At 44.4% G+C, this 24,429-nt stretch overlaps 1 protein-coding gene and 1 pseudogene across 2 annotated transcripts in view; one reads left to right on the top strand and one right to left on the bottom strand.

Annotated features, from left to right (window-relative positions):
- The first annotated feature begins 15,950 nt into the window (after positions 1 to 15,950).
- TRAFD1 (TRAF-type zinc finger domain containing 1) overlaps positions 15,951 to 24,429 on the top strand; it is a 239,071-nt gene continuing 230,592 nt past the window's right edge. Inside the window, exon 1 of one of the 2 annotated variants that reach the window (XM_078667427.1) lies at positions 15,951 to 16,180. Coding sequence is in view for 1 of the 2 variants with exons in the window: in XM_078667426.1 (XP_078523552.1) it covers positions 16,908 to 16,919 (12 nt within the window). In the remaining variant the exon portion in view is untranslated. Of the gene's footprint in view, positions 16,181 to 16,730; positions 16,920 to 24,429 lie in introns of those variants that run through there. The other variant, XM_078667426.1, reaches the window with a different exon arrangement.
- LOC144792425 (small ribosomal subunit protein uS13 pseudogene) lies at positions 19,783 to 20,293 on the bottom strand (annotated as a pseudogene).

The raw sequence follows: 24,429 nt of genomic DNA, 5'->3' as shown, positions 1-24,429 counted from the left end.
ACTTACCCCTCGAAGTGTTGGTCGCTCCAGAAGATCCTCTGTCCCCGAGCCTGCAGCCTTTGTTCACTTTCCAAGAGCTCCATTGAATAACATTGAGCCCCCGACGGCTCAAAAGCACCCTGCACCCAGCCGCCCGAGTGCCCATGGCAGTGCAACCTTTGTCTTAAACTACTTCTTCATTTGCCCTGAGCAAGTGACCAGGAGCCCAGCTCCCACAGCCGCGTGGCCTGCTAGCTAGCAGCCACCAACCGAAGGCCCCCTGCCTGTCATTGGATAACATTGGGCCTAACTATCTCTGCACCCGGCTGCCCCTTTGCCGCTGAGGGTGTACCAACTGTACCTACCTGACCCTGAGAGACCCCTGAGTCTATGGCCAAAACCTTTACTCTGCCAGTCGAGTAGTTACCCAAAAGCCGATAACTCACTTTTCTTCCATAGGGTAAAATGGTCTGGTTTCACTTGAAAATTCTTCTAAGTGTGGAGTTTTGGAACTTTAAAATATTCATCTTAAATCAGCCGAACAACAAATTCCGATTTACTCACCTGTTATCAGGAGAGACCTCGGTGCTGCATCTTGTAGCTCAGTACTGACCCTGAAAAGTAATTTTAACCGTACTTACCAGTAACTTGAATTTCCTTCCAAAGGATATCATTGCCTGCTTTTTGCTGAAAAGGTTTCTAAGTGTCGATTTTTTAAACTTACAAATATTCTTTAAAAATCGTGCCAACGATAAAAACGTAATTACTTGCCTGTTTTAGATAGTTGTCCCAGTGCTGAACCTAGAAGCCCAGCACTGGATTACAAAAGTAACGTAAACATACTTTACCTGCAAACTGAATTTCCTTTCATAGGATAACATTGGTAATTTCATCCAGAAACGTTTCTGTCAACTTTTAAAATACTATAATATTCCTTAAAAATCACTACTGTAACCAAAACGCTTTTACTGAACTGTAACCAAAACGCTTTTATTGAACTGTTTACAGCTCATGCCCCGGGACTGAATCTAGGATCCAGTCCTGTGGTTAGAAAAGTAATCTACAAAGTAATTAATTGCATTTAACTAGAAATTCCCATTGAGCTCAATGTTGCATTGTGTTTGAAATTGTGTTGCCTATTGCAACATACTGTATCTATTGTATTCAAAGAGTCTATTGCCTATTTGAAAAGTATTTAACTAAAGTGATCCATTCTGAGAAAGTATATTTTGATACCGTGTTGGTTCTAAAATAAGACGGTATGCGACGTTTACAACGAAACTATTACAACGCCGTTCCATTACTACGCGGTCATAACAACGAAAGTTGTTACAACGAATTGCGCTGGGGGGCGCTCAAGGATAGTAAATCATTTAATTTACTATCCCAACACCTTCCCTACTATCCACGAGGACTGGTGTTGGAATAGTAAATTAAATTTTTTTAATTTGCGCCCCCCCAACGCAAGTCGTTGTAACGACTTGCGTTGTTACAACCGCGTTGTAATGGAACGCGTTGTAAAAGTGTGCGTCGTAATGACGTACATCCAAATAAAACAACTAAATCTTTCGATACAAGACAATTAGCCTAGAGTTCAGTTCTTGAGTGTGTGAGACCATTTGCTGACTGAGTGTGTACAAAAAATGCTTTACACTGTCCTCTGATACTGCCTTACTGCTCGACCAAGCTACCACTTTAGAGAGTAAGGTTATATCTAACTTTAGCATCTGCCATACCTCTGGGGACTGTGGACTCTGTGTACACTGTACCTTACTTTGGTCCAGTATATACAGAGCCACTTTCTTACAGGCATTTACATAGAAGACCTCCTTTCAGCTAATAACCTGTGCTGTCTAGAGCAAAGAGGTACAAATACTCCTATTCCTACCTTTACATGCAGGGGCTGCTTTAGTACTATTGATTTTCTAATGCGTTCTGCACTGTTAATTCCCTCAGCCCACAAGCTAAGTGTTACCTGGAGCAGTCATAGCGATCACAAACCTCTTAAGCTCAAACTGGTTTACCCCTTTGCTCTGAATGGAGGGAATGTAGAAGTATTCCAAATTCTGCTATTATCACTAAAGGCTAAACGCATAGGCTGAAGTGGGAGAAAGTGATACCAGAGACCTTCCTCAATAAATTATACTGGGTGCGCTGTAGAGATTTCACTATGTATTCACACTAGCGTGCAGGACAGAGTCATTTTAAATGCCTTCGATAAGCTAACCAAGCAGATAGCCAATAGTTTAACTATCAAAAGCAGGTTTAATAGTGCCAAGGAAAGAGGTGGTTTGATGGTAACTGCTCTAAGGCCCATAGAGATTTACTGTTGACCCTAAAACAAGTTCAGAGGAACGTGGTGGAGGTCAGGTCCTGTAGGAGGGCCTACAAACTTGCAACCCAACAGAGAAAGAAGTCCATTAGGGAACAGGCTTAGGAGACTCTTGGGCAGGTCAGTACATTATCAGACTGCACTAAGTACTGGGTGGTGGTCAACAGCCCTCTTTTCTCTGACACTGCTAATTCTAGTACAGGTTGCACTATAGCAGCAGAGCGATGGGTTCAGCAATTTGAAGGAATGTATAATGCCGGCGATCTGGAAGAGCCTGATGTACAATGCGACCCCGGCTCAGATAGTGCACAATTGCACTTTACCATAGATGAGGTACATAATGGTATCCTGGCCACAGCCGGGGGGGACGCACTGAGTCCAGAAGGGGTCCCTTCAGACCTGCATCAGGCTGACCCTCTGGTATGGGACAGGATCCTGGCTCAGATTTTAATGCGGCCTGCGTGTGTGCCCCCCCCCTCTTGGGCTAAGGCCATTATCATACCTATTTTTAAAAAGGGCTCAAGGGATGATCCCGCATGTTACTGACCGATTTCCCTCTTAGACTCTACTGCTAAAATCATGGCAAAAGTGATTTTAGATTGTTTGACTTCCTGGCTAGATAATCTTAATGTTATTTCTGATCTTCAGTATGGCTTCAGGCACGGTAAAGAGACGCTAGACCAATGCATCAACCTGCATCTAGTGGTAGTGAAATACACAGTAGCAAAGAAGGGCTCCCTGCATATGCCTTCATGGACCTAACTTCTGTATTCGACCGGTAGCCTTTTTACACTCCACCCATAACAATAACTTGTGGCTGTGAGATTTAATGAGGATGGTGGTGTGTCAGACTCCTAGGAAGTTAGGAGAGGGGTCCAGCAGGAATACATTTTGCCCCCCCTACTGTTCACACTTTACATTAATAAGCTTGGGGACCTTCTCTCGTCTAGTAGCAAAGATATCCTGAGAGCTGGCTCAAAACTGATCCCTGCACTTTTGCATGCAGATGATGTGGTGCTGTTTGCCAAGACTGCTGTAGGCCTCCAAAAACGTTTAAATGTTTTTATTGATTTTAGGGACTCCCTTGATCTAGCCAATAATTTTGAGAAATCCCACACTATGACGATCGGCACTCATAAGGCTGCTAGGTGTAAGTTCTTTTGTAGGGGGGCAGAACTAACAAAAGTGGCAACTTTCTCTTACCTGGGGGTGCTTTTTGATGACCGAGGGACCTGGGGAGAGCAAAGAACACACAAAAAGAATGTTCTGGCAAGAGTAGCAGGGACAAGCTTGGACTTTGCAAAAAGATTGGGGTCGAAGCCCATAACCGCCCTACTAAAAGTGTACAGGGAAAAATGTGTTCCTATGGCCACGTATGGATGTGATGTCTGGGGATATAAAGATGTGAGGGATATACAGGGGGCAGAAAATAAATGTATGCGTAGGCTTTCGCTGTTCCCCCCAGTACCCCAGCTTTCACAGTGCACAAGGAGCTTGGCATGGGCTATATCTTCAACCTTATAGCAGTTGCTCCACTACTGCGCTAGCTGAGAATTTGGTCTTGTCTAACCACCACTTTAAACCAACTTGTTGTAGCAGATTGCACTGCACTCGAGGGGGGCCTACGTATTCCCTGGTTAAAGTACATCATGGAGCAAACAAGGTGGTTAGAGAACCTGACTTGTACATCAATAACAGGCCTTTAGGCCCAGCAGCCATTAGGAACATCAAACCTCTGTTCTTGGCTAAGCAACAGCGGTTGAGGCAGGGGAATGAATTAGACAAGCCCACGGTGAGGAAGTTTGTCTTACTGAGCCCGAGTCCACAGGTGCAGCCCTATTTACCCTTGCCACTAATGTGCACCACTGCTGCGTCTTAACCAGATTCAGATTGAACCTGGTACATTGGTTATTAACCTTTCCTAAAGGCTACACCGAAGCCTGGTGCCTTAAGGCCATGTCCTTGTGATAATTTCTCTGAACAGGATACTTTACTTGTTACTTTATTCTGTGAATGTTAGGACCCCCTGAGTAAAACATGTATTCTCCTGATGCTCAGACTTGTCCAATTTGCTCAAGTAAGGCCTGCATTATTATATCTACAAATGCTTTCTTCACCCATGGTCTGCTCTGGCGTTGCGAGTTTTTTTACAAGTGCATTAAGACTTAGAAAGAGGCTTCCTATGCAACTGTTAGGCTGTTGTTGTTTAATGCTTTCTGAGATACTACATCTGTTATGCTCGTGCTTGAAAGGGTGTGTCCTTGAAGTCCGCATAACAAGCTAATGTCTTATCACTTTTGCACTTTATTTTTTGCACTTAATTCCTAGAGTTGCATTCAGTGACTGTTTTTAACGATGAGTTTTTGTCTGCTTGTGGTTTTAGCATCAGTTAAATTCATTTGGGCCATTTTTGGCATTTTTTAAATACACTGTGGAACTTTTCTATGCTACCATATTTTTAAAAGTTGTTTTATGTTTTGCTTTTATGGCTTCTAGTGGCCGAATAAAGTATTCTTGTCTTGACTTGGCCTGCCAGTTGGGTTTAGGAAAGAGAGCCTTATACATAGAACTAGGAGCTTTACCTTGGTCTCTCTTCGAGCTGCAAGCCCTTTCCCTCCTTTTCTCACGGATGACTGACGACAGGTTCCCCTTCCTGATTAGTTTAAAGAAAGGATAGACAATCATTACTCATACTTACCCATACCTTTACCCATACTGGATTTACTAACAATTTTCATTGGTTTGCCTCACAAAAGTAACGCAAAATGGAGCAAAGTTTTGTTTTGGAATTTACTTTAAGTAGCTGTAAAGTAACACTATTACGCAACTTAGCATTATTTGCATTATGGTGGTGTTCCATGGCCGTTCCCATGACAACTCCTATGGGTTTTGATGCAAATCCCTATCTACTAATATTGGAAGGCAGGTATTTGCAATAAAAATCAACATCTACTGTAGGCAGGCTTAATGTTCGGGAACAAATGTATTTTCTCCAAACATTTCCAGCTTTGCATGCTTGCTGTACCGACAGCACACATACAAACTTGGAAAAATAATAAACTATGTCTAAGCATATTCATTTGTACTGGAATGGTACACAAATAAAACCCATGCAAAACATTATACACACACACTTGCACTGTGGTGCAATGGTGTAAGCATAGAGCAAGGAAGCCCAAAGATTACCACCACAGTGAGAGAAACAGCACCATAGCTTAGCAGATGAGACGCTGTTCCTCTCTCTTTCTTTGACGCAACTCGGCGTAGCAATGCATCACTTTGGCAGCCTATATTAAACTGTATGTAATGCAATTTTAAAATAGTAACTTAAAAAATAGTAACTTAAATATCCACAGTGCTTTCTGTGACAGACAGGGAGATTGTAACACTACAAATAAATAAATCACTATTCTACACTGCCCCAAAGGTTTTGTGGAAGTTTTATATAGTGCAAACTTGGCCTGAAAGTATTGGAGTGCTTTACCTGAGCACCAGTTACAATAACAAGGTTACATTGATTTACTTCTTTTTTTTACACTTTTTTGGGAGGATTCAATTATGTGAGTTTGTCAATTTGGTCACACATACAAATCGTATTAACCAATTCAGGCTTCATTGAGAGCTATTTACCACTGATTAGTTTACTTTGGATTTATTTTTCGTTTAAGGTGTGTGCGTTACCCAAAAGTGAACAAGCACTGACAAAGCCAATCAGTCTCGCCTAGGCAAGAACTATTGGCTGTGCCAATGTCTTTCAGCCATGTTCTACACCAGCGTGGCTGCTGTTCAGCATGGCTAAAAATTAGTGGTATAGAGGGGAGTGGTGTGGAGTGTTGTAGACTGGAATAGCAAAGAGTGGAGTAAAGGATTTTAGAATGGAGTGGCATAGAGTGTCATGTATTGGAGTGGCATGGAGAAGAGTGGTGTAGAGTGGCGTGCTGTAGAGTGTTTTGTAGATTGGAGTAGACTGGTGTAGAATGCATTGGCGTAGAGTGTTGCAAAGTATAGTGGTATAGAAGTCAGCGGCGTACAATGCAGTATTTTAGAATGCAGTGGCGTAGCATGCAGTGGTGCAGAGTGGAGTTGTACAGAGTAGAGTAGAGTGGCGTAGAGAGCAGTGATGCAGAGTAGAGTGTTAGTGGAGTGGTGTAGAGTAGAGTATTGTAGAATGGTGCAGAGTAGAGTGGTACAGAGTACAGTATTGTGCCATAAAGTGCAGTAACATAGAGTGCATTGGGTTAGAGTGGAGTGATGCAGGGAAGAGTGGTGTAGAGTGCATTGGCATAGAATGCAGAAGTGCAGAGGAGAGTTGGATAGAGTTCAGTGGCATAGAATGCAGTGTTACAGAGTAGAGTGTTGTAGCATGTAGTGGTGTAGAGTAGCATAGAGTGCATGGGTGTAGAGTGTGGTGGTGCAGAGTGGTGTAGAGTAGAGTGGCATAAAGTGCAGTGGCACTGAGTACAGTAGTGCAGAGTAGCGTGCAGTGGAATAGAGTAGAGTGGCATAGATTGCAGTTGCGTAGACCAGAGTAGAGTAGTGCAGTGGCATAGAGGAGAGTGGTGCAGAGTAAAGTAGAGTGGAGTAGAGTAGAGTGCATTGGCGTAGAGTGTTCCAGAGTCTAGTGGTGTAAAGTGATGTTGAGGCTAGAATGTTTAACAAAACAAACATTGGCAAGGCAAGGGGCATTTATCAAATGCTGTTTTATGCTAAAAACAATGCTAATAAAAAGACCTTAAGCCATCATTTGTGGCAGAAAATTAGCATAAGAGATCACTCTCTGGCAAAAGCCTATCTGGAATCGTCACTGACAACTCTTGGCCTAAAGTCACTAAGGGACACGCAGATTGGCCTTTGCCAGTTTAAAGTCACGGTGAATAAAGTAGTCAAACAAATCTCAATGCTGGTGAGATAAAGAAGCTTTTTCCTAGGTACAACACCCCTGGATGACAATAGCCAGCTACACTTCATTGAAACCCCAACCATATCTTGATTCCAGGTATAACACCTATATCAAAGGGAGGTTTTTGAATTTCTGTTTGGGATGTCTCCCCTCACTCTTATATCTACTGCCATGGCAACGTACAGGGGGTAGGGAGCTATGACGATTATGCGGTCAAGGAACCAAAATAATGCTCCACATACTCTGTCTATGCAAAGCTACACTGGAGGATCGTTAGACCATACTAAGAGAGATGTTTAACAGCAGGTGACTACATTACTGCAGACAGGCCAGCATAGCCTGCTTCAAACCATCGGACATGCAGCTGGATTGTAGGCTGGTGAAATACCTCACCAGAGATGAGCGAAAACTTGAAAAGATAGCCTCGAAGATCAATCCATGTGAGCACTGCCGTCTGTATCGTCGTCTGCCAAAGACACAGCAGGTTGAAGAAATCGGTTCCCTGAATAAAATTGATCCTAATGCATTTGGCTTGGGCAGATTTAAAGAGACTCTAACCGGTTTGAATTACTTGCTCAAGACTAGAGAATAATCGAAAGAAAAAAGTGTGCACCGATAAAAAGGCCATCTAAATAGGTTTTGTACAGATATGTTTATAGACGAGAATGGTCACTTTATTATATCTTGCAAAGCCAAGAAATAATATCTAATGAAAACATGTCAATTCTGCCCTCCTGCATAATCTTTTTCAGGTGGCTAACAGTGGCAACCAACTCAGGGCTCAGCACTGCCACCTTGATGTCAGGTTTCCATCCTTTCATTGACAACTGACGCTGACAGCTGTGCCGTACCTTGCATAAGCCGTAGTGGCCAAACTCATCCACTCCAACAAGATTGTACATAGCTGCTGCGGCAGAGCGCTGAGACTTTGAGACATATTCCACAGCTAAACACAAGTCTTATTATTTATTGAAAATGTGTTAGATTTTAAACCATATTTATGCTTCTTCCACTTAAATGAACTACTATATATTTTTTTATTTAATTTTTACAATTGTCCTATTGTTGAAGGTGCAATGTTTTTAATGAACTGTGCACTTTATAAATAAACTTAAACTAGTGGCATAGAGCCCAGTGGCATATAGTACAACGGTATAGAATTCAGCGGCGCACAATGCATTGGTGTATAATGAAGTGGCGTAGATTAGAGTGGTGTTTAGTAGAATCCAGTAGCCTAGAATGCAGTGGTGCAGAGTGGAGTGGTGGAAAGTAGAGTGCCTTAGAGTGCAGTGGCATATAATACATTGGGTTAGAGTGCAGTGATGCAGAGTAGAGTTTAGTGACGTAGAGGAGAGTGTCAGAGAGTGCAGTGGTGTGGAGTGGTGCAGAGTAGAGTATAGTAGCATACAGTGGAGTGGTGTAGAGTGCAGAAGCGTGGAGTGGAGTGCTGCAGAGTGCATTGGCATAGAGTGCAGTAGTGTAGATTAGTGTGGCATAGAATTCAGTGGCATAGAGTGCATTGATGCAGAGTGGAGTGGCCTATAGAGTTCAGTGACGGAGATTGCAGTGTTGCAGATTAGAGTGTTGTAGAATGCAATAGTGTTGAGTGGTGTACAGTGCATTGACGTAGATTGCATTGGCGTAGAGTGGCACAGACTATAGTGATGCAGAGTAGAGTGCTTTGTTATAGAGTGCAGTGACATAGAATGCAGTGGTTTAGAGTAGAGTGGCGTAGAGTGCAGTGGAGTAGAGTAGATTGTTTCAGAGTAGAGTGAAGTGGCATAGTGTGCAGTGGTGCAAGGTAAAGTGAAGTGCCATAGAGTGGAGTGATGCGGGGTAGAGTGCATTGGCACAGAGTAGAGTGGCTTAGAGTAATGGCATAAAGTGGTGTAGAGTGCTATGGCATAGAGTGCAGTGGTGCAGAGTAGATTAGAGTGGCGTACAGTGGATTGGCATACAGTGCAGTCTGGGGCGTAGAGTGCAGTGGTAAAGAGGTAGAGTGCATTGGCAGAGAGTACATTGGCATAGAGTGCAGTGGCGTAGAGTGCAGTGTTTCATAGTGGCATAGAATGGAGTGCTGAAGAGTGGAGTGGAGTGGTGTATAGTAGAGTGAGTGGTGTAGAGTGAATTGGCATAAAGTAGAGTGGTGCAGAGTAGAGTGAATTGGTGTAGGGTGCAGTAGTGCAGAGTGGAGTGGTGCAGAGTGGAGCAGAGTACAGTGGCGTGGAGTGGTGCAGAGTGGAGTAGAGTACAGTGGCACAGAGTGCAGTGGTGTGGTGTAAAGTTGAGTGGTGCAGAGTAGAGTGCAGTAGTGTGGAGTAATGCAGAGTGGAATGGAGTGGGATAGAGTGGAGTATGCATGGTGTGGTAGCACATTGCCATTCCAGACAACACATTTTCAATTGAAATGACCATTACATTTGTACAGACATACAATTTTACTAATAAAACGATGAAGCGCACAAACGAGAATGAGTATAAATGGCCTCACCTAGTGTATTTATTTGTTTTGATCATAATATTATTCGAATTTTCCGACCTGGTAGCCGCAGAGAGCACAATTCACCCATTCCAAGAACTCTGCAATACCCTTTCAGACTACTTCCACAACAAGATCGCCACCATCTACAACTTCTACCCATAACCCACTGCTCCCATCATCAACAGCCCTGACCAACCAGGGCACACCAGCCGAACAATCACCACCTGGTCCTCAATCACCACGCAGACCACCTCAGCCATAATGTCATCCATACACTCCAGGGGACCCACCAACCCCTGCACCCAGTGCTTTTTCAACCTTGGATCCAACCCAATCAGCCCGGAACTAACCAGCCCCAGCAAACTCAAAAATTGCCGTCCAATCTTCCTGCTTCCTCACCAGGCCAAGGTACTTGAGAACGTCATCAACCAACAGCTCACTGAATACCTGGAACAAAACCACCAACTTGATGCCTCCCAATCAGGATTCCGTTCCAGCCACAGCACGATGCCGCTCTGATCGGTGCCATAGATGACATCAGAACCCTCCTTGAATGCAGAGAGACTGTGGCCCTGATCCTCCTTGGCCCCTCGGCGTCATTCAACAGTCTCCCACCACACCCTCATCAACAGACTCTACAACATTGGCATACAACAAAACGCCCTCAAGTGGATCACCTCCTTCCTTACAAGTCACTCACGGAGAATGCGACTGCCTCCCTTCACCTCCGAAGGATCATCCCACAGACCCACCCTGTTCAACACCTACATGACGCCCCTCGCAGACATCACCAGATCCCACTGCCTCATCATAATTTCATACGCAGGCAACACCCAACTTATCTTCTCATTCTCCGAAGACCCCCTCCACCGCCAGAACCAGCTTCTGCGACTCCATGACCAATGTAGTCAACTGGATAAGGGACAACTGTCTTAAACTCAACTTCTACGTAATGAACAGGGGTTCTGCCCAAATTACCCTCCCATACCTGGGCAAGGAGCATCATAAAGATGAAAAAATAGAAAAAGTGGTACTGAGGAATCAATAAAGTATACACTACTTCAAAACAAGATACAATTTATTATCCTGTTTTTTACAGTGATTTCTGTCGTCATTAAATGATATGATTTAAGAAGGACAATGTTATGAGTCATAAGACAAGGAGGTCGAAATATATACAATATACAACAAGACAAAGAAACCTATAAATGCAATATATACATTATATATACAACAGTGTGTACCCTAAACAAAAAAAGAAAAAAGAAGAACACAATCAATTTTCTGTAAATACCCACTCCTCAATTTGGGTGGAGTATCACAACCAAGGTAGTCCTTATAGCGCGAAAGTTATTATTCCTTCTAATCACAAACAAAGAAATGATTATAAAGAGCGCTTAATATTAATCACAAAATATACAATGTGGTAGGACTCCTTAAACTCAACTTCAACAAGACAGAATTACTGATCTTTGGGACCACAGCTGGTGGCTGGACACCAAAACTCAGACCAACACCCACACCAAAAGACCATGCGCGCAACCTAGGCATTATCCTCAACAGTGAACTGACTATGGAACAGTAAGTCAACGCAGTTGCCTCTTCCTGCTTCCACACACTTTGCACACTCCACAGAATGTTCTGATGGATCCCACCCAGTTTCCGAAAAACTGTCACTCACGCCTTCGTCACTAGCCACCTCGACTATGGCAACTCTCTCTACACCGGCATCCCCGCCCAGCTCCTCAGATGACTTCAGACCATACAGAATGCGGCAGCCAGATTCATCCTGGACCTCCCCAAAAGGACCAGCATCCCCTCCCCCCCAGACACCTCCACCGGCTCCCCATCCAGAAGAGATGCCAGTTCAAGATCCTCATGCATGCCTGCAAGCTCTAGACAATCAAGGACCGGCCGACAAAAACCATCAACTGAATTTCCATCAACCCCCAAGACACTTGTGCTCCTCCTCACTTGCCCATGCGCACCCCGCATCCATCGCATTGGGGGGGCGCTTCTTCTCCTACATCGCCGCCAAGACCTGGAACAACCTGCCCCTCCATCTTCGAACATCACCCTCTCTGGTGGACTTCAACAAAAATCTCAAGACGTGGCTCTTAGACTGAGACCTCACACCCTATGTGCCCAGATACCCCTATGGGTGACAGTGTTGTGCCACAGAAATGCTGATTGATTGGTTATAGTACTTGTTTTCAACACACTTCAGAATTAACAAATAATGTGCTTCACTTATGCTTTGATATTTCTGATATATTCTGAAAAACTTTCACAGTTAATTTACATGTTGTGTGCTAGAAAAAAGCCTTTCCTCTACTCCTAGTACCCAGCAAGGTTGTAACATAAATCCTCTCACTTTGAAGTAGGAGAAAGAAAAGTAAACACCAAGCTCCCTCAGAAGACAAGAGCCTGACATTTGACCTCTGTCTTTGAAAGAATGGCAAATGTAACAAGAACAAGATTTACAGCTCCTATTTTAGAAAGGAATGGTGGAAGTCTACAAGGGGAAGTGGCATGACAAGGCGTTGCTCCTTGGGAGGGGGGACTGAACCTGTACATTCTAAAACAAATAAAGCTAGCAAATAGAAAGCCAGAAAATGTGAGTCCCAAATCACAAAACCCAAGTAAAGCAACTGGCGGAATGCATTCAAAGGGAAGATTATGAATGCCCCAATGCCCAATACTCCATAACCAGACGGTGCAAAAACTAAAAATCGTGACACAAAATGTTGTTCTAGTTAGCCACGTTTTTAGGGCTCGCCTGCTGATGCGCTTCAGCGCATAGCTGGCGAAGCTCTATTGCGGCTTAAACAGCGGTTAACCACCACTGGCGATTTCACTGGCGATTGCATGTAGTGCATGTGCTTTTTAGGTCATTGCGCTTGCGCAAGCCCTAAAAAGCGCGTGCACAATGCCACCAGCCGCCTGCCTGCCTGCCTCGCGTTACCACATCAAAGGCAGCCCTCCGAGCGCATTTCTCACCCCCTAATTATTCACGGCCGGTCGGCAGGCACATCAAAGGCTGCTGCTGCCGTGACTCGCATTTCTCCTCCCTCCTCCCCTATCACTGCCCAGGCCGGCCGTACTTTCTCTTTACACGGGCGCCCATTCCTGCATCACTTGAAATCTCTCCACATTATTTGCATTTTGTTAATTAAAAAAATAACGCTATCTGTTCTGAACTTTACCAAGGTGCTCGGCCCCTTCTTTCTTCATTTCTTACTGACACGTGTCAAATATATTTTAAAAATTTACGTTGCGTAGTATATTTTTGTCATTTTTGCCCAGTGTTTTATCACGGTATTGACAACATCGAGTCTGCTGTGTCCTAGAATAAAAAAGATTTGGCGTTGTGGTTATGCAAACACTTTCCTTTTTTGATAGCATAAGTCATATGCTTGTGTTTTGATGTGGACATTTTGCATTTGCAATGCCAGCTTCCATGCACGTTGTGAAGGAGGGCTGCCGCCTTGTCCACGTTGACGATGATGCTTGATGGGCGCATGCGATTTGTCCAATGCGCTATTTTCCATAATCGTGGGTTCTCCGGTTTCAGTTAAACAGTTACAAGCTGTCTCTGGAATGCGGCCATGAATCCCCCGACGTATCTGGCTCAAGGTTGCAGTAGGAATGTTTCTGTTACATTTGGCAGCAGTGCGATGACATCGTGCTGTTGTTTTGCTTCGGTAGAAAAAAACAGGTCGGGGAAGGCAGTACCAGAGGATGCTTTGCTAGGGTACTCCCAATTCAGGCATAGGACGCACGCAAGGGCTGCATGTGCAGGCATTCTCCACGAGGAAAGATTGTATGGCTTGGAGCGAATGTTAATTACATTCTGTTTTTGCATGCCGTGTGTCTCTTGCTACATTTCATAGCATCTCGAGGTGTCGAAGGTACATCGTAACCCATGTAGAAAAATTATTTTCCATTTCGATGGTGGCCTATTGTTGAAAAATCCTTACTTCACCCTTAGAGGTTAAAACAAAACTGGAGCTTGACAATAATACATTTGATTCATGATTGATGCTACAAGAAAGCTAAGTTTTTTTTCTGAAATAACTAGTATCGCTGTAGTTTCATTTGAACCCAATTATGAAAATGTTTCTTATTTGATGTTTGCATTTTGTGTTTAAGGGTTCTTCCGAGGCCTATTTAAATGAAGCGTAGCCACCACAGTTTAAAGGCCACAATCTCCACCCTCACTCACCCTCACTCACCCTCACTCACCCTCACTCACCCTCACCCTCACTCACCCTCACCCTCACTCACCCTCACCCACACTCACCCTCACCCTCACTCACCCTCAACGCCTCACCCTCACTCACCCTCAACCCCTCAACCCCTCACCCTCACTCACCCTCAACCCCTCACCCTCACCCACCCTCAACCCTTCACCCTCAACCCCTCACTCACCCTCACTCTCACTCACCCTCACTCACCCTCAACCCCTCAGCCTCACCCTCACCCTCACTCACCCTCAACCCCTCACCCTCACTCACCCTCACCCTCACTCACCCTCAACCCCTCACACTCACTCACCCTCACCCTCACTCACCCTCAACCCCTCACCTTCACCCTCACTCACCCTCACTCACCCTCACCCTCACCCTCACTCACCCTCAACCCCTCACCCACCCTCACCCACCCTCACCCTCAACCCCTCACCCTCACCCACCCTCACCCACCCTCACCCACCCCCACCCTCACCCTCAACCCCTCACCCTCACCCTCACTCACCCTCAACCCCTCACCCTCACTCACCCTCAACCCCTCACCCTCACTCACCCTCACTCACCCTCAACCCCTCACCCTCACTCACCCTCACTCACCCTCACCCTCACTCACCCTCAACCCCTCACCCTCACTCACCCTCAACCCCTCACCCTCACTCTCACTCACCCTCACTCACCCTCACTCACCCTCAACCCCTCACCCTCACTCACCCTCACTCACCCTCACCCTCACTCACCCTCAACCCCTCAACCCCTCACCCTCACCCACCCTCACCCACCCTCACCCACCCTCACCCTCACTCACCCTCAACCCCTCACCCTCACCCTCACTCACCCTCAACCCCTCACTCACCCTCAACCCCTCACCCTCACTCACCCTCACTCACCCTCAACCCCTCACCCTCACTCACCCTCACTCACCCTCACTCACCCTCACCCTCACTCACCCTCAACCCCTCACCCTCACTCACCCTCACTCACCCTCAACCTCACTCACCCTCACCCACACTCACCCTCACCCTCACTCACCCTCAACGCCTCACCCTCACTCACCCTCAACCCCTCAACCCCTCACCCTCACTCACCCTCAACCCCTCACCCTCACCCACCCTCAACCCTTCACCCTCAACCCCTCACTCACCCTCACTCTCACTCACCCTCACTCACCCTCAACCCCTCACCCTCACCCTCACTCACCCTCAACCCCTCACCCTCACTCACCCTCACTCACCCTCAACACCTCACCCTCACTCACCCTCAACCCCTCACCCTCAACCCCTCACCCTCACTCACCCTCACCCTCAACCCCTCACCCTCAACCCCTCACCCTCACTCACCCTCACAACACATATTGTGTTACAATAGGTGTCACATTTGCGAAAGATAAAACTATCTAGAGATGTAGCATAACGACCAGAGCTGCCATATAAGTCACGTAAATACAAAACATGTTGCATTCCAAATGCTATAGGTGTCACATTCGCGAAAGTTATAACTATTGGCATTGTAAATGACAAAGCCATCAATTTAGCAATTTTAACAACGAAAAAATAAATAAATTATGTCATTTACAAGACCAATAACTACAACTTTTCTAATGCGAGACCTATTGCATTCCAACCCCACTCATCCACGCAACGCCACTCACACACGCAACGCCACTCACACACGCAACGCCACTCACACACGCAACGCCACTCACACACGCAACGCCACTCACACACGCAACGCCACTCACACACGCCACTCATCCACGCAACGCCACTCATCCACGCAACGCCACTCATCCACGCAACGCCACTCATCCATTTGCAAAACGAAAAATGTCAAACTCTTCTATTGCGAGACCTATTGCATTTTCAATGCTTGTTAACCCTGCCTCTGCACTCACTGATTGCGCACCCACGGCAGTAAGGGTCAGAGTGCCAATACTTTTTCAAATGCGCGTCAACTGCAGATTAGGAATTACCATTATAAAATGTTTAATAAAAAACATTCCACTTCGGCCACTCTAGGCTAGTAAACATCAGTTCCAAGATGGCCGCCCTGTTGAGTGCCTCTAGTCGTGGCCTTCACAAATGTCCTCTCTCCATGCCCACAGAACAGTGACTTGTAGGAAGCGGACCTTGGGTGGGAGGTGTTAACTAAGATGCGTCAGGCGTCTCCGAGTTCGCTGCTGGATTTGCTGTGAGGTGAAGGTAGAGCTGACAGCCACTGTTGCCGTGGAACTTGGACAGGTACAGTTTACTGATATTTCTGATTTCATTCTAATATCAAGTGACAGGGGCGAAGGTCTTCGTATCGAGAAAGGCTGAAAAGCTAGACGCACAACAAATACTTGACTATACACCTAAACGAAACTGAAATAGAATAGCGTTTCTAATTGTTTTCTTGGTTAACTCACCGGCCATTTTAGATTAATGCCAGCTGCGTTGAAGGAAGTAGGAACTCGTAATAAATATACTATGGTAGTGGCCTAATTATGGGCAAGTATGTTACCTTTGTTTTTATGTTGATTACTAGCATGAATAACCTGTATTCCGTAAAACGGTATGTAATCAATTATATCTGTTATTATGTATTGGTGCACAATATGTTATTATACTCGCTATCGTTATGTACCTTGTTTCTCTTAGCATAGTGATATACAGAAATGATTTCATTTACTGGGAATGTCGACGCTGCATGTCCTTTGTATTGAACTTTAAATATGGCCGGGGAGTTGGGGTAAACATTGGTTAGGTTGCTGAAGTAGCCTTAGCCTAAGTTATTTGAGTTGCTGTCTGGAGACAAACCGTCTTCCTAGCAACAGCCCGAGCTGCAAGCGGTGGAGAGCGTCTCATCCTGACGCGGCGGCAGGCCGAACAGGCCACCTTCAAAGATAGAAGACCGTGTCCTATTGGCAGGAAGCCCGCGTCTGTAATCCTAGGATTGTTTACCGGGTACCCTGCTCATGACTTTATCATGAGTGCCAAGGTACAGATGTCGATGACTGTTTTTATCACGAGCATCCTATGATTTTGTGAGAATTCTTATTTTAGTAAGTCCGGAGTCGCCTGTTGTTTGGATTACTGTATGACACGTCTGTCAACCGCATTTAGAAACAAAGTCAAATATTTTTTAGGGACACTTCTACTTTTGGACTTTTTATCTTCGAGAGAGACTACCTATTGCACTTTCTGGTACTATTCAGCACGGGGAGAGAAGATCCACAAACTTCATAAAATAGCATTATTTTCCTCTCGGCATAATCTTAAAGACTTGTCATGCATATCTAAAGCCAATAGTTTGCACCAGTGCAGGATCCATTGACCTTGTCAATTTTTTTGCCACCTTGTAGAGCAGCAAAAGGGAACTAACTAACACGCAACACTTTTGTTGTTGTGGCTAACACGGACAGAGGGAGGGGGGCAGACAATGCAAGGGACAGCAGGAGGGGGCTAGGAATAAATCTGACAGCAGGTGGGGGTTGCAAGAAGGTGGACAGCAGGAGGTGTGCGAGTGCGCACAAAGCACAGGGGGTGGCTGGCACTTCATATTTATTTTTATTTATTTATTTGTGCATTTTTATATAGCGCGGACTTTACCCGAAGGTGTCAGAGCGCTTCACAATAGGAACAGAACTGGTACATGAGAACATTACAAGTGAACCAAATAAAAAGACAAACGTTACAATAAGTAAAGCAAAAATGACAATCGTGAGCCAACAAAATACAAGAGGTAGCAAACGGTGCATTACAAAAGTGACAATCGTGAACCAACAAAATAAAAGAGGTAGCAAACGGTGCAATACAGGAGGAAAAAGTGACGTGTGCAAGTTACAAAAGCGTACAAGGTAAACATAAAGCTATAATACTGCAATATATGGAGGGCACTCAAGCACAAGAACAGATAAGAAGGGAATGGTGGCACTTGTGCAGGTAAACAATTGTAGGAGGTAGAAAACAGTGTGTTACAAGAGAAAGTGCAGGTTACACATGAGTACTAAGCACAGGTAGAAAGATAGTACTGCACAATATGGCAGACTCTCAGACCACAAGAACACACTGGGAAAACACTTCCATAGTCATGTAAAGTAGATTTATCTAAAATGGAAGGGCTTCCTTCGGATAATAGAGAGGGCATGAGTTACATTTGGAAGTGTCTTTGAAGGAGGAAAGCTTTGAGGTCAGTTTTGAAGGCCTGGGAGGAGGTGGTGGTCCGGAGCTGCGGTGGAAGGGAGTTCCAGATTCTCACCGCATTGCCCGAAAAGGATAGTGCCATCGTTCTTTCCTTCTTGAAAGTGGGAGGTTCAAGCAGAAGAGTTTCCGCATTACGTGATGGTCTAGAGCCTCCAGAGAGTTTCAGTTTATTCACCAGGTAGCGAGGAGAGGAGGAGTGCAAGGCTTTGTGGGTGATACAAGCAGTCTTGTAGATGGCTCTAGCCTCGATTGGAAGCCATGTACTGTTGCTGAAAGAAAAAAGTAGGTTCAAAAGCAGAGCAGTGGGAGGACACCGGGAAAAGACAAGGTACTTGGGCCCTGCTCCGGGGAATAACAGACACAAGAAGAAGAATTGAAGATGGCACGCACTGTCCAAAGTTAAGCAAGGAAATGAGTGACAGTGTAGCCAGCCATTGTTAAGCAATGGGTGGACTCGAAGCCCGATGTAAATAAATAAAATATTTCGCACTGACTCTGGCGAGACATAAAAAAAAAAAGTTGTTCTTAAAACACTAACAAGGAAAATATATTGTTGTTTGTGGTTGATTTGAAAGAGGAAGCCCGAACATATGTGAAGTGCCTGTAGCGGTGACATGTTCTTGTCTGTTGCATATGTTTAGATTTTTTTAAGGGGTTATGTTCAACATTTTGTGAGTGCGCCTTGTTCTCTTATACTGTCAATTTGAGAACATTATATTGATACATTGACACCACTATTTTTCAAATATTTGTCTAAAGTCAAATGAAATCTTATTTCTGTGGCGCAAATACTGCTCTGAAACCACTTTACATTGTCATAGTCAGTGGAACTAAAGTTAAGTATATTTGTACTGTTATATTTTAATCTGTGGTTCACAGTATATTGTGAAATATTTATGTAGTCAATGTGAATGAATGGAACATGTACCGTACTCATGCTAACTTGCTGCAAATTTATTTCCACTCCAATGCAGTGTGGTTGTTGGTGTGCTGTTGGCACCTGATGTTGCTGGTTTTAAAAGTCCAATTAAAAATGTATTTTTAAAAACGGTATATTGTACTGCATACTTTTGCAGTTTTATGATTATTTTTATGGCAGCACTTAAACGTCATTGAAAACAAATTTTCTAAATGCGTTATTGACTTTGATTTATAAAGCCTCCCTGGCCTTTAATGTATGTCCCATTATCTGGATGTGACTTCTTGATACTTGCTTTCTCATTGTGCTCTCGAACATCTTGCTGTATGTAGCATGTATGTGTGCAAGCTAAAAGCTTGTAGCATATTTTCAGAAAACAGCTGATTCTTTGCCATCATTGGTTTTATTTTGCTCACTTTTTCGAAGTTAAATGGGTAATCTTGGTTGTTATTGTTTTGCCTTCAAGGAAGTGTCAACATTTAATTATACTTTGTAAGCACTTTTTTTGCGTATTGAAATGTTTCATGGTCTAATGCGTTCTTGTGTTTTGATTGAAGAATGCTGGTTGGACTCTTATTTACCACCCGATTTACATTGTTTTGTTTTATTTCTTCATTTAGCATTCTCAGGCGGCCTAAAAGACATTTTGCTCGTAAAAAACTCCGAGGTTCATGCTATGTTTACAATGGTTTATTAGCACTATTCTTCTGAACAAGCAGGTGTTAAGTTGAGTTAGCACTTTTTTTTTTTTTTTGAAGAGTTTATTGAAAAGCAAGGTGGATTTATTTCTTCTTGGACACACCCACGGTTCGGCCTCTTCGTCCAGTGGTCTTTGTGTGCTGGCCTGTGGCGCAGTCCCCTGTGATCTCGGATCTTCTTCAGACGCTCCAGATCTTCACGGAGTTTGTTATCAAGGCCGTTGGCAAGAACCTGGCTGTACTTTCCATCCTTAATGTCCTTCTGTCTGTTGAGGAACCAATCAGGAATTTTGTACTGCCGGGGATTCTGCATTATGGTGATAACACGCTCCACCTCATCCTCTGTGAGCTCTCCGGCTCTCTTGCTCAAGTCGATATCAGCCTTCCTCAGCACTACGTGTGCATAGCGCCTTCCAACACCCTTGATGGCTGTGATAGCGAACGCAATCTTCCTCCGCCCATCAATGTTGGTGTTAAGAACACGCAAAATGTGCTGGAACTTTTCGGGAATTACCAGAGACATGGCTGCAAGGGCTGTCTGGTTTCCTCTGTAAGAGACAAGTTGAGTTAGCACTTTGCTTCTGTGTTTTTTAAATTTTTTTGGGAGACAAACATCGGTTCAAATAGACAATACAGATGTCACAGATAATAAAGATCTAATGTGCGATGTTTCGTTTGGCTATCATGAATCCCAGGGTAGCCCACCGTGTCTGGTGAGTGTTAAGATCTGTGGGTTCCCATATAGTGAGGAGGCAACGTCTCACCTCCGGTAAAAGATAGGTGTGTAATACAGTGAAGAGTACATCATGAACCTTATGCCAAAAGGCATTACCAAACTTGCATTCCTATATGATGTGAAAAAAGGTTCCTAGCAGACCGCACCCTCTCCTGCAATCCCCTCCGTCAGTGACCCCCATGTGGATTAAGCGTGGCCCGGTGATGTACACGCGGTGAAGGATCTTTAGCTGTACCAATCTGAGGCGCGCCGGTATGGCGACCACTCTAGGGGAAGACCGCCTCCTTCCACTTTGCTTCTGTGTTGATATATTCACCACTAGGTATGTTGGTGAAATGTTTGATGTCCTTTATATCCCTTTTGTTGATCACTGAAAGGAAAATATATAGTTTGCTCCTTTATCTTGAAAGGAACACTCACCGCTGACAGGCAGCTATAACCTAATGAAATATAGATGACCGGAACAAATCTACAGAACAGCGTAGTTGGAAGAAGACCATTCCATCACAGAAATTCTGTCTTTCTATGGTGAAGCCAGTTGTTTTAAAGGGACTGTTGAGGTAAGGCATACATGTCTGAAACCTAACATCTGATATAGGAAGTCACAGTAAGTTAATCACCTATAGAGTCTGTTGATGACCCCACACGAACCATGATGACTCCACCTTATGCTTGATTAATTACAGATAACAGTTTGATGTTCAGAAAGCTTCCTTTCTACTTAGGACCTATAGGCATGAAAAATATGGACCCAAAAGATGCTCACATTTCACACAACAGACTTTCACCTCCATAATTGTAATTTATGAGTCAGTCTGTTCTTGATAGTTTTCCCAGCTTGCTAAAGAGAAGGTATCTTGGCTTTAAATAGACATTACATTGAATATTGGAGAAAGATGCACCCTTGCTTTCATCAATTCTCAAGTAAAATGTAGGCATTCGGAGCCCTGTCTCCAAAACAAATTAAGTCTATGCATTGGAACTTAGTAAGAATGTTATTTTGCTGGTTTCCAGCTGATTTAGATGTGTTCTTATGTTGATTGACAGCATTAGGAAGTGAGCACAGACAAAAAGGTATTAAAATGAATGTTACAGAAAAAAGAGATACTTAATTTTTGGTAGCATCCATTTTTTACACGCTTTTATCAGCATTTGCTTCCCTTTTCAGATCTAAAGTGGTCCCTCACGCACTCCTGTGGAGGAAGAAAGAAAAAACCTAAACAGCCAATAGAAACATTGTGAGATTAAATTACTCAACACAAAGACCTGTTCATCCAAGGCTCCTCTTCTTGAGGGTATTCATATAAGTGGAGGTGGGCGTTCCATCACTCTTTTCCCCCACCACTCCTCACTTTTATCAGAGGTAGTGTCCTTCCACTTTGCTGCCTGAATTTTATAAAACAACATTTTTGCAAATGGCAGTCGATATCCACATACCACTTGTGTATATATATAGGGGTGTAGCTTTAATAGTGTATCTAACACAGGTTACTCTAATGTATGTGTTACCTTTACAAACAAATTATGAAATGACAAGATGGCACCTCACATGCGCACCACCAGTCGAGCTTCCTGATTGATACTCACCAGCTATACTCACTTTTCTCAACATTGGTAACCATCTTGCCTTGGAATAAAGATGTGTCCCAAAAATTAGTGCAAAAAATTATAATACCACTGTGATGTGTACCTCACGAGTACCACAAGGACGAGACCTCGTGAAAATAAAACTCAAGTAAGTAGCACAATTACCAACTTTATTCACTTGTGCACTTATTCAAAATTTAAAACCGGCTTTATTTACGCAGACCACTTTATTACTCAGCCGTTTCATTGCCAACATTCCTTCAAGGCAATTTAGTCAGGGAACGGAAGGGTCATCAATCGCCAATCTTGGACACTGGTGCCGTTCTATAAAATGACTGTCAAATGCAAAAACGAAAATGGCCTGGTTACTAAAACAAAATTCTCACTCTCCAGGATTCAACACACATCACTGTTGGTAATGACAGTAATTATCTTTATCATGTGTATATGTATGTATGTATATGTATAAATCATTTTATAACGCGCTCTGTTACTTGGGAGTATCCTGGCGCGAGGGGAAGAGCAGAAAGAAAAACAGCAAGAGTCAGCTTAAGACACACTTCTAAAAAGATAGGTTTTCAGGCTTTTTTTTAAAAAGGGCAACACATTGGATGGAGCACAAGTTAAGGGGAAGAGCATTCCAGGCTCGTGCTGCCACTACCGCGATGGACTGGCCACCTAATCTAGTTCGCTTAAAGCGAGGAAGGGTCATTCTGAACAAAGAGGACGACCGAAGAGCTCTAGTGGGAGCATAGAGGGTAAATCTTCTTTTCAAATAGGCCGGCCCCTGATCATGGGTGGCTCTAAAAGAGAGCACCAAGGCTTTAAAGAGAATGCGCTGTTGCACAGGCAGCCAATGAAGACTGGACATGTGGGAGCGAACGCTTTTCCATCTTGGAACATTAAAAAGGAGGCGTACAGTGGCATTCTGGATAACCGACAGGCGTTTAACCAAGTACGCCGGAATGCCACTAAACGGAGCATTCGCGTAGTCCAACCTTGCCAGAATAAGTGCCCGGGCAACAGTCTCCTTGGCTTCTCTAGGGAGCAATGGGAAGAATCGCCGTAGCATTCTCAAGGTAGCAAAACATGTCCCGGATAATTTCTTTATATGGTCCTCAAACCGTAAATCCTCTCCAAACCATATACCGAGGTTTTTTGCCGGGCTGGGAAAACTCGGAGGCCACAGTGAGTTCTTAAAACTAAGGGGGAAGGTACCATAGAAGAGGACCTCTGATTTTTCCTCGTTGTATTTTAACTGAGCCGAGGTTAGCCACCGAAAAACCGAAGACAAACAGAGCTGGACCTTTGAGGTGTCCAGATGTTCGTCTGGCCAAGTAAAGAGCAGCTGAGTATCATCCGCATACCCTATAATCTTAGCCCCGTACTGTTCCGCTAGATACACCAGAGGGGTGATGTAAATGTTGAACAGTAGGGGACTAAGGGTAGATCCCTGTGGCACCCCAGTAACAAGTGGTTTAGGCTCTGAGGCATATGGCGGCATCCAGACCTGTTGGGTCCTGTCAGATAGAAAAGAGGACAACCAAGCCAGGGCTTTGCCACCAATGCCAATTGCAGATAACCTGGCAAGGAGGAGCTCGTAGGGGACGGTGTCGAACGTGGCAGAGAGGTCCAATAAAATCAGGACCGCTCTGCCGCCCCGTCCAAACATTCCCGAATCGACTCCGCCATCTCCACCAAAGCTGTCTCTGTGCTAAAGGCCGCCCTGAATCCGGACTGAGCCGGATGCAAAGCATTAGACCTCTCCACAAAACTCTCCAGTTGACGGAAAGCCACTTTTTCGCATATTTTAGCCAGTGCTGGCAGGAGAGATATAGGGCGATTAGTTCCCAGGGACAGTGGGATCCAGTCCAGGCTTCTTCAAAAGCGGCAACAGCTTTGCCTGCTTCCATTTTACCGGGACCACTGTCGAGGATAGAGAAAGATTCACTATCTCAGCAACATCCCTGCATACTATGCTCGCCACCTCTGAAAGTACCCGAGCAGGGCAGGGATCAGAGGGGGAGCACGATTTAAGAGATTGAAGGAGAAGCAAGACATCGCCTTCTGCAGCCATCGAGAAATTTAAGAACTGTTCAGTCTCACAATGACTTGGCCAGATAGAAAAACCATCCACTGAGCCAACCTCAGGTAATGCGGAAAGCAAGTCATGCAGAATTTTTGCTATTTTATTAATAAAAAATTCCGACAGATCTTCACACCATTGTTCAGAGGACGGAAATATAGTAGTTTCAGCGACTGGGGATACAAAGCTTTTAACTATAGAGAAAATTTCTCTACCATTATTTTCTGCTTTGGCTATTCTCCCTGCAAAATAGTTCCCTTTGGCAGTTTTAATGGCGCA

Source organism: Lissotriton helveticus, chromosome 11, assembly GCF_964261635.1.
Source record: "Lissotriton helveticus chromosome 11, aLisHel1.1, whole genome shotgun sequence".
In the NCBI taxonomy this organism is placed as follows: domain Eukaryota; kingdom Metazoa; phylum Chordata; class Amphibia; order Caudata; family Salamandridae; genus Lissotriton; species Lissotriton helveticus.
The sequence above is the reverse complement of the archived record's forward strand: the minus strand, read 5'-3'. Positions and strand labels throughout refer to the sequence as shown.